Here is a 13,133-nt window from a genome sequence, read left to right as displayed (position 1 = left end):
CACCGAGGTCGCTGTGTGAGTAAGATAAGCGACCCTAGTGGCCGACACAAACACCGGGCCCATCTAGGAGTGGCACTGCAGTGTCACGCAGGATGTCCCTTCCAAAAAACCCTCCCCAAACAGCACATGACGCAAAGAAAAAAAGAGGCGCAATGAGGTAGCTGTGTGAGTAAGATTAGCGACCCTAGTGGCCGACACAAACACCGGGCCCATCTAGGAGTGGCACTGCAGTGTCACGCAGGATGGCCCTTCCAAAAAACCCTCCCCAAACAGCACATGACGCAAAGAAAAAAAGAGGCGCAATGAGGTAGCTGTGTGAGTAAGATTAGCGACCCTAGTGGCCGACACAAACACCGGGCCCATCTAGGAGTGGCACTGCAGTGTCACGCAGGATGTCCCTTCCAAAAAACCCTCCCCAAACAGCACATGACGCAAAGAAAAAAAGAGGCGCAATGAGGTAGCTGTGTGAGTAAGATTAGCGACCCTAGTGGCCGACACAAACACCGGGCCCATCTAGGAGTGGCACTGCAGTGTCACGCAGGATGTCCCTTCCAAAAAACCCTCCCCAAACAGCACATGACGCAAAGAAAAAAAGAGGCGCAATGAGGTAGCTGACTGTGTGAGTAAGATTAGCGACCCTAGTGGCCGACACAAACACCGGGCCCATTTAGGAGTGGCACTGCAGTGTCACGCAGGATGTCCCTTTCAAAAAACCCTCCCCAATCAGCACATGATGCAAAGAAAAAGAAAAGAAAAAAGAGGTGCAGGATGGAATTGTCCTTGGGCCCTCCCACCCACCCTTATGTTGTATAAACAAAACAGGACATGCACACTTTAACCAACCCATCATTTCAGTGACAGGGTCTGCCACACGACTGTGACTGATATGACGGGTTGGTTTGGACCCCCCCAAAAAAGAAGCAATTAATCTCTCCTTGCACAAACTGGCTCTACAGAGGCAAGATGTCCACCTCATCATCACCCTCCGATATATCACCGTGTACATCCCCCTCCTCACAGATTATCAATTCGTCCCCACTGGAATCCACCATCTCAGCTCCCTGTGTACTTTGTGGAGGCAATTGCTGCTGGTCAATGTCTCCGCGGAGGAATTGATTATAATTCATTTTAATGAACATCATCTTCTCCACATTTTCTGGATGTAACCTCGTACGCCGATTGCTGACAAGGTGAGCGGCGGCACTAAACACTCTTTCGGAGTACACACTTGTGGGAGGGCAACTTAGGTAGAATAATGCCAGTTTGTGCAAGGGCCTCCAAATTGCCTCTTTTTCCTGCCAGTATAAGTACGGACTGTGTGACGTGCCTACTTGGATGCGGTCACTCATATAATCCTCCACCATTCTATCAATGTTGAGAGAATCATATGCAGTGACAGTAGATGACATGTCCGTAATCGTTGTCAGGTCCTTCAGTCCGGACCAGATGTCAGCATCAGCAGTCGCTCCAGACTGCCCTGCATCACCGCCAGCGGGTGGGCTCGGAATTCTGAGCCTTTTCCTCGCACCCCCAGTTGCGGGAGAATGTGAAGGAGGAGATGTTGACAGGTCGCGTTCCGCTTGACTTGACAATTTTGTCACCAGCAGGTCTTTCAACCCCAGCAGACTTGTGTCTGCCGGAAAGAGAGATCCAAGGTAGGCTTTAAATCTAGGATCGAGCACGGTGGCCAAAATGTAGTGCTCTGATTTCAACAGATTGACCACCCGTGAATCCTTGTTAAGCGAATTAAGGGCTCCATCCACAAGTCCCACATGCCTAGCGGAATCGCTCCGTGTTAGCTCCTCCTTCAATGTCTCCAGCTTCTTCTGCAAAAGCCTGATGAGGGGAATGACCTGACTCAGGCTGGCAGTGTCTGAACTGACTTCACGTGTGGCAAGTTCAAAGGGCATCAGAACCTTGCACAACGTTGAAATCATTCTCCACTGCGCTTGAGACAGGTGCATTCCACCTACTATATCGTGCTCAATTGTATAGGCTTGAATGGCCTTTTGCTGCTCCTCCAACCTCTGAAGCATATAGAGGGTTGAATTCCACCTCGTTACCACTTCTTGCTTCAGATGATGGCAGGGCAGGTTCAGTAGTTTTTGGTGGTGCTCCAGTCTTCTGTACGTGGTGCCTGTACGCCGAAAGTGTCCCGCAATTCTTCTGGCCACCGACAGCATCTCTTGCACGCCCCTGTCGTTTTTTAAAAAATTCTGCACCACCAAATTCAAGGTATGTGCAAAACATGGGACGTGCTGGAATTTGCCCATATTTAATGCACACACAATATTGCTGGCGTTGTCCGATGCCACAAATCCACAGGAGAGTCCAATTGGGGTAAGCCATTCCGCGATGATCTTCCTCAGTTGCCGTAAGAGGTTTTCAGCTGTGTGCGTATTCTGGAAAGCGGTGATACAAAGCGTAGCCTGCCTAGGAAAGAGTTGGCGTTTGCGAGATGCTGCTACTGGTGCCGCCGCTGCTGTTCTTGCGGCGGGAGTCCATACATCTACCCAGTGGGCTGTCACAGTCATATAGTCCTGACCCTGCCCTGCTCCACTTGTCCACATGTCCGTGGTTAAGTGGACATTGGGTACAACTGCATTTTTTAGGACACTGGTGAGTCTTTTTCTGACGTCCGTGTACATTCTCGGTATCGCCTGCCTAGAGAAGTGGAACCTAGATGGTATTTGGTAACGGGGGCACACTGCCTCAATAAATTGTCTAGTTCCCTGTGAACTAACGGCGGATACCGGACGCACGTCTAACACCAACATAGTTGTCAAGGCCTCAGTTATCCGCTTTGCAGTAGGATGACTGCTGTGATATTTCATCTTCCTCGCAAAGGACTGTTGAACAGTCAATTGCTTACTGGAAGTAGTACAAGTGGGCTTACGACTTCCCCTCTGGGATGACCATCGACTCCCAGCGGCAACAACAGCAGCGCCAGCAGCAGTAGGCGTTACACGCAAGGATGCATCGGAGGAATCCCAGGCAGGAGAGGACTCGTCAGAATTGCCAGTGACATGGCCTGCAGGACTATTGGCATTCCTGGGGAAGGAGGAAATTGACACTGAGGGAGTTGGTGGGGTGGTTTGCGTGAGCTTGGTTACAAGAGGAAGGGATTTACTGGTCAGTGGACTGCTTCCGCTGTCACCCAAAGTTTTTGAACTTGTCACTGACTTATTATGAATGCGCTGCAGGTGACGTATAAGGGAGGATGTTCCGAGGTGGTTAACGTCCTTACCCCTACTTATTACAGCTTGACAAAGGGAACACACGGCTTGACACCTGTTGTCCGCATTTCTGGTGAAATACCTCCACACCGAAGAGCTGATTTTTTTGGTATTTTCACCTGGCATGTCAACGGCCATATTCCTCCCACGGACAACAGGTGTCTCCCCGGGTGCCTGACTTAAACAAACCACCTCACCATCAGAATCCTCCTGGTCAATTTCCTCCCCAGCGCCAGCAACACCCATATCCTCCTCATCCTGGTGTACTTCAACACTGACATCTTCAATCTGACTATCAGGAACTGGACTGCGGGTGCTCCTTCCAGCACTTGCAGGGGGCGTGCAAATGGTGGAAGGCGCATGCTCTTCACGTCCAGTGTTGGGAAGGTCAGGCATCGCAACCGACACAATTGGACTCTCCTTGTGGATTTGGGATTTCGAAGAATGCACAGTTCTTTGCTGTGCTGCTTTTGCCAGCTTGAGTCTTTTCATTTTTCTAGCGAGAGGCTGAGTGCTTCCATCCTCATGTGAAGCTGAACCACTAGCCATGAACATAGGCCAGGGCCTCAGCCGTTCCTTGCCACGCCGTGTCGTAAATGGCATATTGGCAAGTTTACGCTTCTCCTCCGACAATTTTATTTTAGGTTTTGGAGTCCTTTTTTTTCTGATATTTGGTGTTTTGGATTTGACATGCTCTGTACTATGACATTGGGCATCGGCCTTGGCAGACGACGTTGCTGGCATTTCATCGTCTCGGCCATGACTAGTGGCAGCAGCTTCAGCACGAGGTGGAAGTGGATCTTGATCTTTCCCTAATTTTGGAACCTCAACATTTTTGTTCTCCATATTTTAATAGGCACAACTAAAAGGCACCTCAGGTAAACAATGGAGATGGATACTAGTATACAATTATGGACTGCCTGCCGAGTGCAGACACAGAGGTAGCCACAGCCGTGAACTACCGTACTGTACTGTGTCTGCTGCTAATATAGACTGGTTGATAAAGAGATAGTATACTCGTAACTAGTATGTATGTATAAAGAAAGAAAGAAAAACCACGGTTAGGTGGTATATACAATTATGGACGGGCTGCCGAGTGCCGACACAGAGGTAGCCACAGCCGTGAACTACCGCACTGTACTGTGTCTGCTGCTAATATAGACTGGTTGATAAAGAGATAGTATACTCGTAACTAGTATGTATGTATAAAGAAAGAAAAAAAAACCACGGTTAGGTGGTATATACAATTATGGACGGGCTGCCGAGTGCCGACACAGAGGTAGCCACAGCCGTGAACTACCGCACTGTACTGTGTCTGCTGCTAATATAGACTGGTTGATAAAGAGATAGTATACTCGTAACTAGTATGTATGTATAAAGAAAGAAAAAAAAACCACGGTTAGGTGGTATATACAATTATGGACGGGCTGCCGAGTGCCGACACAGAGGTAGCCACAGCCGTGAACTACCGCACTGTACTGTGTCTGCTGCTAATATAGACTGGTTGATAAAGAGATAGTATACTCGTAACTAGTATGTATGTATAAAGAAAGAAAAAAAACCCACGGTTAGGTGGTATATACAATTATGGACGGGCTGCCGAGTGCCGACACAGAGGTAGCCACAGCCGTGAACTACCGCACTGTACTGTGTCTGCTGCTAATATATAGACTGGTTGATAAAGAGATAGTATACTCGTAACTAGTATGTATGTATAAAGAAAGAAAAAAAAACCACGGTTAGGTGGTATATACAATTATGGACGGGCTGCCGAGTGCCGACACAGAGGTAGCCACAGCCGTGAACTACCGCACTGTACTGTGTCTGCTGCTAATATAGACTGGTTGATAAAGAGATAGTATACTCGTAACTAGTATGTATGTATAAAGAAAGAAAAAAAAACCACGGTTAGGTGGTATATACAATTATGGACGGGCTGCCGAGTGCCGACACAGAGGTAGCCACAGCCGTGAACTACCGCACTGTACTGTGTCTGCTGCTAATATAGACTGGTTGATAAAGAGATAGTATACTCGTAACTAGTATGACTATAAAGAAAGAAAAAAAAACCACGGTTAGGTGGTATATACAATTATGGACGGGCTGCCGAGTGCCGACACAGAGGTAGCCACAGCCGTGAACTACCGCACTGTACTGTGTCTGCTGCTAATATAGACTGGTTGATAAAGAGATAGTATACTACTAATATTATATATACTGGTGGTCAGGTCACTGGTCACTAGTCACACTGGCAGTGGCACTCCTGCAGCAAAAGTGTGCACTGTTTAATTTTAATATAATATTATGTACTCCTGGCTCCTGCTATAACCTATAACTGGCACTGCAGTGCTCCCCAGTCTCCCCCACAATTATAAGCTGTGTGAGCTGAGCACAGTCAGATATATATATATACATTGATGCAGCACACTGGGCTGAGCAGTGCACACAGATATGGTATGTGACTGAGTCACTGTGTGTATCGTTTTTTTCAGGCAGAGAACGGATATATTAAATAAAACAAACAACTGCACTGTCTGGTGGTCACTGTGGTCGTCAGTCACTAAACTCTGCACTCTCTTCTACAGTATCACAGCCTCAGGTCAATCTCTCTCTCTCTCTCTCAACCCTAATCTAAATGGAGAGGACGCCAGCCACGTCCTCTCCCTATCAATCTCAATGCACGTGTGAAAATGGCGGCGACGCGCGGCTCCTTATATAGAATCCGAGTCTCGCGAGAATCCGACAGCGTCATGATGACGTTCGGGCGCGCTCGGTTTAACCGAGCAAGGCGGGAGGATCCGAGTCTGCTCGGACCCGTGAAAAAAACATGAAGTTCGTGCGGGTTCGGATTCAGAGAAACCGAACCTGCTCATCTCTAGTATATTCAATTTAATTCGGAACCTTTCCAACAAGCATTGTCGGAAAGGATCTGACAAAGCACTATTCAATGAGTGGCCAAATCTGATCGTGCCGGTGTCCTGTCCAGGCTGCTGCTGTCACTGACCCACTCCTCCTCCCAGTTTGTCCTCATCCACCCCCATGTGTGAAATCACAGGGAGGGGCTGGAGGGAGCCCCAGATTCCCGCACTCAGCCACACAGCCCAGTGCCGGCCGGGGAGCACTGCACAGCGCTGCCGGCAGAGAGGTGCCTGGCCGGGGGGATGCCCGTCTGAGGTAAGAGTCATGTACCCTGCTGCCCCTATAGCCCGCCATCTTTTCCACCGTCCCCACACCCCTCAAAACATGTCCCAGCTCCCCTGTCTCATCATCTCCAACTGACTTTTTTTTAAACTCGGATTGAGATTGTCTGAAATGGGGCCAAACCTGTCAGATTTGGCTGCGTTTCCGACAAAAGCATATGGATCCGTGCCTATTCCACCGAACTCAGTGTTTTCCGACAAGTTGGGAATTCCTGACTTGTAGAAAAAAACAGTCCCTATTGAATAGATCGGTACCCCTTTCAACCTAAATCAGTCGGAAACTGCCGTCTTTCCGACAAGACGGCAGTTTCGACTTCAATTCAATATACCCCTTTGTCACTGATAATATGCTGTTTACAGGGCCTTATTTAGGTTTGTAAGCAAACCAAAAAAGCACACAACTTGGCAAAAATATGTTGCACTGCAGGTGGGGCAGATGTAATGTAATATGTGCAGAGAGATTTAGATTTGGGTGGGGTGCATTCAAACTGAAATCTAAACTGCAGCATAAAAAATAAGATTTTACTCACCGGTAAATCTATTTCTCGTAGTCCGTAGTGGATGCTGGGGACTCCGTAAGGACCATGGGGAATAGACGGGCTCCGCAGGAGACTGGGCACTCTAAGAAAGATTTAGTACTACTGGTGTGCACTGGCTCCTCCCTCTATGCCCCTCCTCCAGACCTCAGTTAAGGAAACTGTGCCCGGAAGAGCTGACATTACAAGGAAAGGATTTTGGAATCCAGGGTAAGACTCATACCAGCCACACCAATCACACCGTATAACTTGTGATAACATACCCAGTCAACAGTATGAACAACAACAGAGCATCAGACAAACCTGATGCAACCATAACATAACCCTTATTTAAGCAATAACTTTATACAAGTATTGCAGAAGAAGTCCGCACTTGGGACGGGCGCCCAGCATCCACTACGGACTACGAGAAATAGATTTACCGGTGAGTAAAATCTTATTTTCTCTAACGTCCTAGTGGATGCTGGGGACTCCGTAAGGGCCATGGGGATTACAACAAAGCTCCCAAACGGGCGGGAGAGTGCGGATGACTCTGCAGCACCGAATGAGCAAACACAAGGTCCTCCTCAGCCAGGGTATCAAACTTGTAGAACTTTGCAAAAGTGTTTGAACCCGACCAAGTAGCTGCTCGGCAAAGCTGTAATGCCGAGACCCCTCGGGCAGCCGCCCAAGAAGAGCCCACCTTCCTTGTGGAATGGGCTTTTACTGATTTTGGAGGCGGCAAGCCAGCCGCAGAATGAGCCTGCTGAATCGTGTTACAGATCCAGCGAGCAATAGTTTGCTTTGAAGCAGGAGCACCCAGCTTGTTGGATGCATACAGGATAAACAGCGAGTCAGGTTTCCTGACTCCAGCCGATCTGGCTACATAAATCTTCAAAGTTCTGACTACATCTAGTAACTTGGAATCCTCCAAGTCACGAGTAGCCGCAGGCACCACAATAGGTTGGTTCACATGAAAAGATGACACCACCTTTGGCAGAAATTGCGGACGAGTCCGTAATTCTGCCCTGTCCATATGGAAAACCAGATAGAGGCTTTTACATGACAAAGCCGCCAATTCTGACACACGCCTAGCCGAAGCTAAGGCCAATAGCATGACCACTTTCCACGTGAGATATTTTAACTCCACGGTCTTAAGCGGCTCAAACCAGTGAGATTTCAGGAAACTCAACACCACATTAAGATCCCAAGGTGCCACTGGTGGCACAAAAAAGGGGCTGAATATGCAGCACTCCCTTTACAAACGTCTGAACTTCAGGTAGAGAAGCTAGTTTTTTTTATGAAAGAAAATGGATAGGGCAGAAATCTGGACCTTAATGGACCCCAATTCTAGGCCCAAAGTCACTCCCGACTGTAGGAAGTGAAGGAAACGGCCCAGCTGGAATTCCTCTGTAGAGGCATTCCTGGCCTCACACCCAGCAACATATTTTCACCATATACGGTGATAATGTTTAGCCGTCACGTCCTTCCTAGCCCTTATCAGCGTAGGAATAACCTCATCCGGAATCCCTCTTTTCTACTAGGATCCGGCGTCCAACCGCCATGCCGTCAAACGCAGCTGCGGTAAGTCTTGGAACATACAAGGTCCCTGCTGCAACAGATCCTGCCCTAGAGGCGGAGGCCATGGGTCCTCTGTGAGCATTTCTTGCAGCTCTGGATACCAAGTCCTTCTTGGCCAATCCGGAACAATGAGTATTTTTCTCACTCCTCTTTTCCTTATAAGAGAGGAAGAAGAGGAAACACATAAACCGACTGGAACATCCACGGTGTCACCAGTGCGTCTACAGCTATCGCCTGAGAGTCTCTTGACCTGGCGCAATACCTCTGTAGCTTTTTGTTGAGGCGGGATGCCATCATGTCCACCTGTGGCAGTTCCCACCGACCTACAATCTGCGCGAAGACTTTTTGATGAAGTCCCCACTCTCCCGGGTGGAGGTCATGCCTGCTGAGGAAGTCTGCTTCCCAGTTGTCCACTCCCGGAATGAACACTGCTGACAGTGCGCTTATGTGATTCTCCGCCCAGCGAAGAATTCTGGTGGCTTCTACCATCGCCACCCTGCTCCTTGTGCCGCCTTGGCGGTTTACATGAGTTACTGCGGTGATATTGTCTGATTGAATCAGAACCGGTTGGTCGCGAAGCAGGGTCTCCGCTTGACTTAGGGCGTTGTATATGGCCCTTAGTTCCAGGATATTGATGTGAAGGCAAGTCTCCTGCCTTGACCACAGCCCTTGGAAATTTCTTCCCTGTGTGACTGCCCCCCACCCTCGGAGGCTTGCATCCGTGGTCACCAGGACCCAGTCCTGAATGCCGAATCTGCGACCTTCGAGAAGGTGAGCACTCTGCAGCCACCACAGGAGAGACACCCTGGCTCTGGGGGATAGGATGATTAACCGATGCATCTGAAGATGTGATCCGGACCACTTGTCCAGTAAGTCCCATTGGAAGGTCCTCGTACGGAACCTGCTGAAGGGAATGGCCTCGTATGATGCCACCCTCCTTCCCAGGACTCGAGTGCAGTGATGCACTGACACCTGTTTTGGTTTTAATAGATTCCTGACCAGTGTCACGAGCTCCTGAGCTCTCTCTATCGGGAGATAAACCATTTTCTGGTCTGCGTCTAGGATCATGCCTAGGAGAGGCAGATGAGCTGTAAGAACAAACTGCGACTTTGGAATATATAGAATCCAGCCGTGTTGCCATTACACTTCCAGAGAAAGTAATACGCTGTTCAGCAACTGCTCTCTTGATCTCGCTTTTATGAGGAGATCGTCCAAGTACGTGAAAATAGTGACACCTTGCTTCCGCAGGAGCACCATCATTTCCGCCATTACCTTGGTGAATATTCTCAAGGCCGTGGAGAGACCAAACGGCAACGTCTGAAATTGGTAATGACAATCCCGTACCGCAACTCTGAGGTACGCCTGATGAGGTGGATAAATGGGGACATGACGGTATGCATCCTTTATGTCCCGAGTCACCATAAAATCTCCCCCTTTCAGGCTTGCAATAACCGCTCTTAGCGATTCCATCTTGAACTTGAACCTTTTCAGGTATATGTTCAGGGATTTTAAATTCAATATGGGTCCGACCGAACCATCTGGTTTCGGGACTACAACATGGTCGAATAATAACCCCCTCCTTGTTGAAGGAGGGGAACCTTGACCACCACCTGTTGAAGATACAATTTGTGAATTGCAGTTAACACTGTTTCCCTCTCTTGGGGGGAAGCCGGCAGGGCCGTCGGTGAGGGGGCATCTTCTCAAAGTCCAGCTTGTATCCCCGAGACACAATATCTATTGCCCAGGGATCTAACAGGGAGTGAACCCACTTGTGGCTGAACTTACGAAGGCGTGCCCCCACCGGGCCTAGCTCTGCCTGTGGAGCCCCAGCGACATGCGGTGGATTTTTGTAGAGGCCGGGGAGGACTTCTGTTCCTGGGAACTAGCTGTGTTGTGCAGCTTCTTTCCTCTGCCCCCGCCTCTGGCAAGAAAGGACGCACCTCAGACTTTCTCGTTTCTTTATTCGAAAGGCTGCATTTGATAATGTCGTGCTTTCCTAGGCTGTGGAGGAATATAAGGCAAAATATCAGAATTACCAGCTATAGCTGTGGAGACCAGGTCCGAGAACCCTTCTCCACACAATCCTCAGCCTTCCATATGCCTCTTAAGTCGGCATCATCTGTCCATTGCATATTCTACAGGACACGTCAAGCAGAAATCGACATAGTTTTGACTCTAGGACCCAGTATACTCATGTCTCTTTGGGCATGTTTTATATATATACCTATCTCTTAAGACAGCATCTTTAATATATATATATATCTCTATATATACATATATATATATATATCTATATGCATACTAGGGTCTCAATCTCTGCTGATAAGGTACCTGTCCATGCTGCCACAGCGCTATAAACCCATGCCGACACAATTGCCGGTCTGAGTAGTGTACTAGAATGTGCACGCTATCTGCAGGATCCCTGAGAATAGCTAGTGCTACCTTCTGGGCAAACGTGACACCCTAGGGGAAGATTCCCATCACATCCTGGCCCTAGTGGGGAAAGGATACTGCCTGAGAATTTTTTTGTGGGAAGCTGCAGTCTTTTGTCTGGAGATTCCCGCTCTTTTTCCTCATGAGAGGAGGCAAATTTACCTCAGCTTTCTTCCCCTTAACATGTGTACCCTTGTATCAGGGACAAATGAGTCATCAGTGATATGCAAATCATCTTTTATTACAATAATCATATATTGAATACCTTTCAGCCATTTTGGCTGTAACTTTGCATTATCGTAGTCGACACTGGAGTCAAACTCCGTGTCGATATCAGTGTTTATTATTTTGGATAGTGAGCATTGTGAGACTCTGAAGGTCTCTGTGAAATAGGGACAGACATGGGTAGATTTCCTGTCTGTTCTCTAATCTTTTGTGCAATAAATTCACCTTAGCACTTACACATATCCAAACAGGTGTCGGCGTTGTAGACGGAGACACCCTCTCACACACATATTTGCTCTATCTCCTCCTTAGGGGAGCCTTTTACCTCAGACATGTCGACACACACGTACCGACACACCACACACACAGGGGATGCTCTATTTGAAGACAGTTCCCCCACACGGCCCTTTGGAGAGACAGAGAGAGAGTATGCCAGCACACACCCCAGCGCTATATGACCCAGGAATCACACAGTAACTTAGTGTTAACCCAGTAGCTGCTGTATATATTGTTTTTACGCCAAATTTATGTGCCCCCCCTCTCTTTTTTACCCTCTCTATCGTGCTTCTGCAGGGAGAGCCTGGGGAGCTTCCTCTCAGTGTAGCTGTGGAGAGAAAATGGCACTGGTGAGTGCTGAGGAAGAAGGCCCCGCCCCCTCAGCGGCGGGCTTCTGACCCGCGATTTTGTGTAAAAATAATGGCGGGGGCTCATGCATATTACAGTGCCCAGCTGTATATATGCTGCTTTTTGCCAGGAGGTACTCAATTGCTGCCCAGGGCGCCCCCCCTGCGCCCTGCACCCTACAGTGACCGGAGTGTGTGGGTTAGTGTGGGAGCAATGGCGCACAGCTGCAGTGCTGTGCGCTACCTCATATGAAGACAGGAGTCTTCTGCCGCCGATTTTGATGTCTTCTTGCTTCAACCCGCCGGCTTCTGTCTTCTGGCTCTGCGAGGGGGACGGCGGCGCGGCTCCGGGAACGGACGACCAAGGTTAGGTTCCTGTGTTCGATCCCTCTGGATCTAATGGTGTCCAGTAGCCTAAAAAGCGCAACCTAGCCGCAGTTAGTAGATTTGCTTCTCTCCCCTCAGTCCCACGTAGCAGAGAGTCTGTTGCCAGCAGAAGCTCTCTGAAAATAAAAAACCTAACTAAAATACTTTCTTATTAGCAAGCTCAGGAGAGCTCACTAAAATGCACCCAGCTCTGTCCGGGCACAGATTCTAACTGAGGTCTGGAGGAGGGGCATAGAGGGAGGAGCCAGTGCACACCAGTAGTACTAAATCTTTCTTAGAGTGCCCAGTCTCCTGCGGAGCCCGTCTATTCCCCATGGTCCTTACGGAGTCCCCAGCATCCACTAGGACGTTAGAGAAATAAAGCAGCTAGTATTTACCATGCACAGAAACAATATAACCCACCCAAATCTAAACCTCTCTGCACATGTAGCTGCCCCACCTGCAGTGCAACATGGTTTTGCCCAGTTGCTTGCTTTTTTGGTTTGTTTACACTTCTGAACAATCCCCATAGTCTGTTTATAGACATCAAAAAAGGAAGGGGCCATGCACTGCAGGAACAGGCTGCACAACCCCTACCTTCACAAGAGAGTGCCTTCTTCAGGAGGTCCCATGTCATCACTGTGAGGGTTTATTCCTTTGATTACATTCAACCATAATTGTTAAACTAACCAATATTCCTGGTGCACCTGGTGGACCTGGATGACCATCATTTCCGGGTTGACCAGGGTAACCTCTGTTTCCATGTGGTCCAACAGGTCCCATATCCCCCTTTTCACCCGGTGAACCTGTTTTTCCTCTTGGACCTTGGTCTCCTGGTATACCTGGATCACCCTAAAATATATGAAATATTAATACATTTAACAATTCTCAGTATAAATAGAAGAGAACATATAATTACAGTGGGAAATAACAATAAATGCAAGAAAACAGATA

The 13,133-nt window shown here is 48.5% G+C and overlaps 1 protein-coding gene across 7 annotated transcripts in view; it reads right to left on the bottom strand.

The window, feature by feature from the left end:
• COL19A1 (collagen type XIX alpha 1 chain) overlaps positions 1 to 13,133 on the bottom strand; it is a 1,277,374-nt gene that overhangs the window by 60,059 nt on the left and 1,204,182 nt on the right. For all 7 annotated transcript variants that reach the window (XM_063916766.1, XM_063916758.1, XM_063916759.1 and 4 more), the window contains one exon: positions 12,870 to 13,031. In XM_063916766.1, the coding sequence (XP_063772836.1) occupies positions 12,870 to 13,031 (162 nt within the window). The remainder of the gene's footprint in view (positions 1 to 12,869; positions 13,032 to 13,133) is intronic.

This window comes from Pseudophryne corroboree, chromosome 4, assembly GCF_028390025.1.
Source record: "Pseudophryne corroboree isolate aPseCor3 chromosome 4, aPseCor3.hap2, whole genome shotgun sequence".
In the NCBI taxonomy this organism is placed as follows: domain Eukaryota; kingdom Metazoa; phylum Chordata; class Amphibia; order Anura; family Myobatrachidae; genus Pseudophryne; species Pseudophryne corroboree.
The sequence above is the reverse complement of the archived record's forward strand: the minus strand, read 5'-3'. Positions and strand labels throughout refer to the sequence as shown.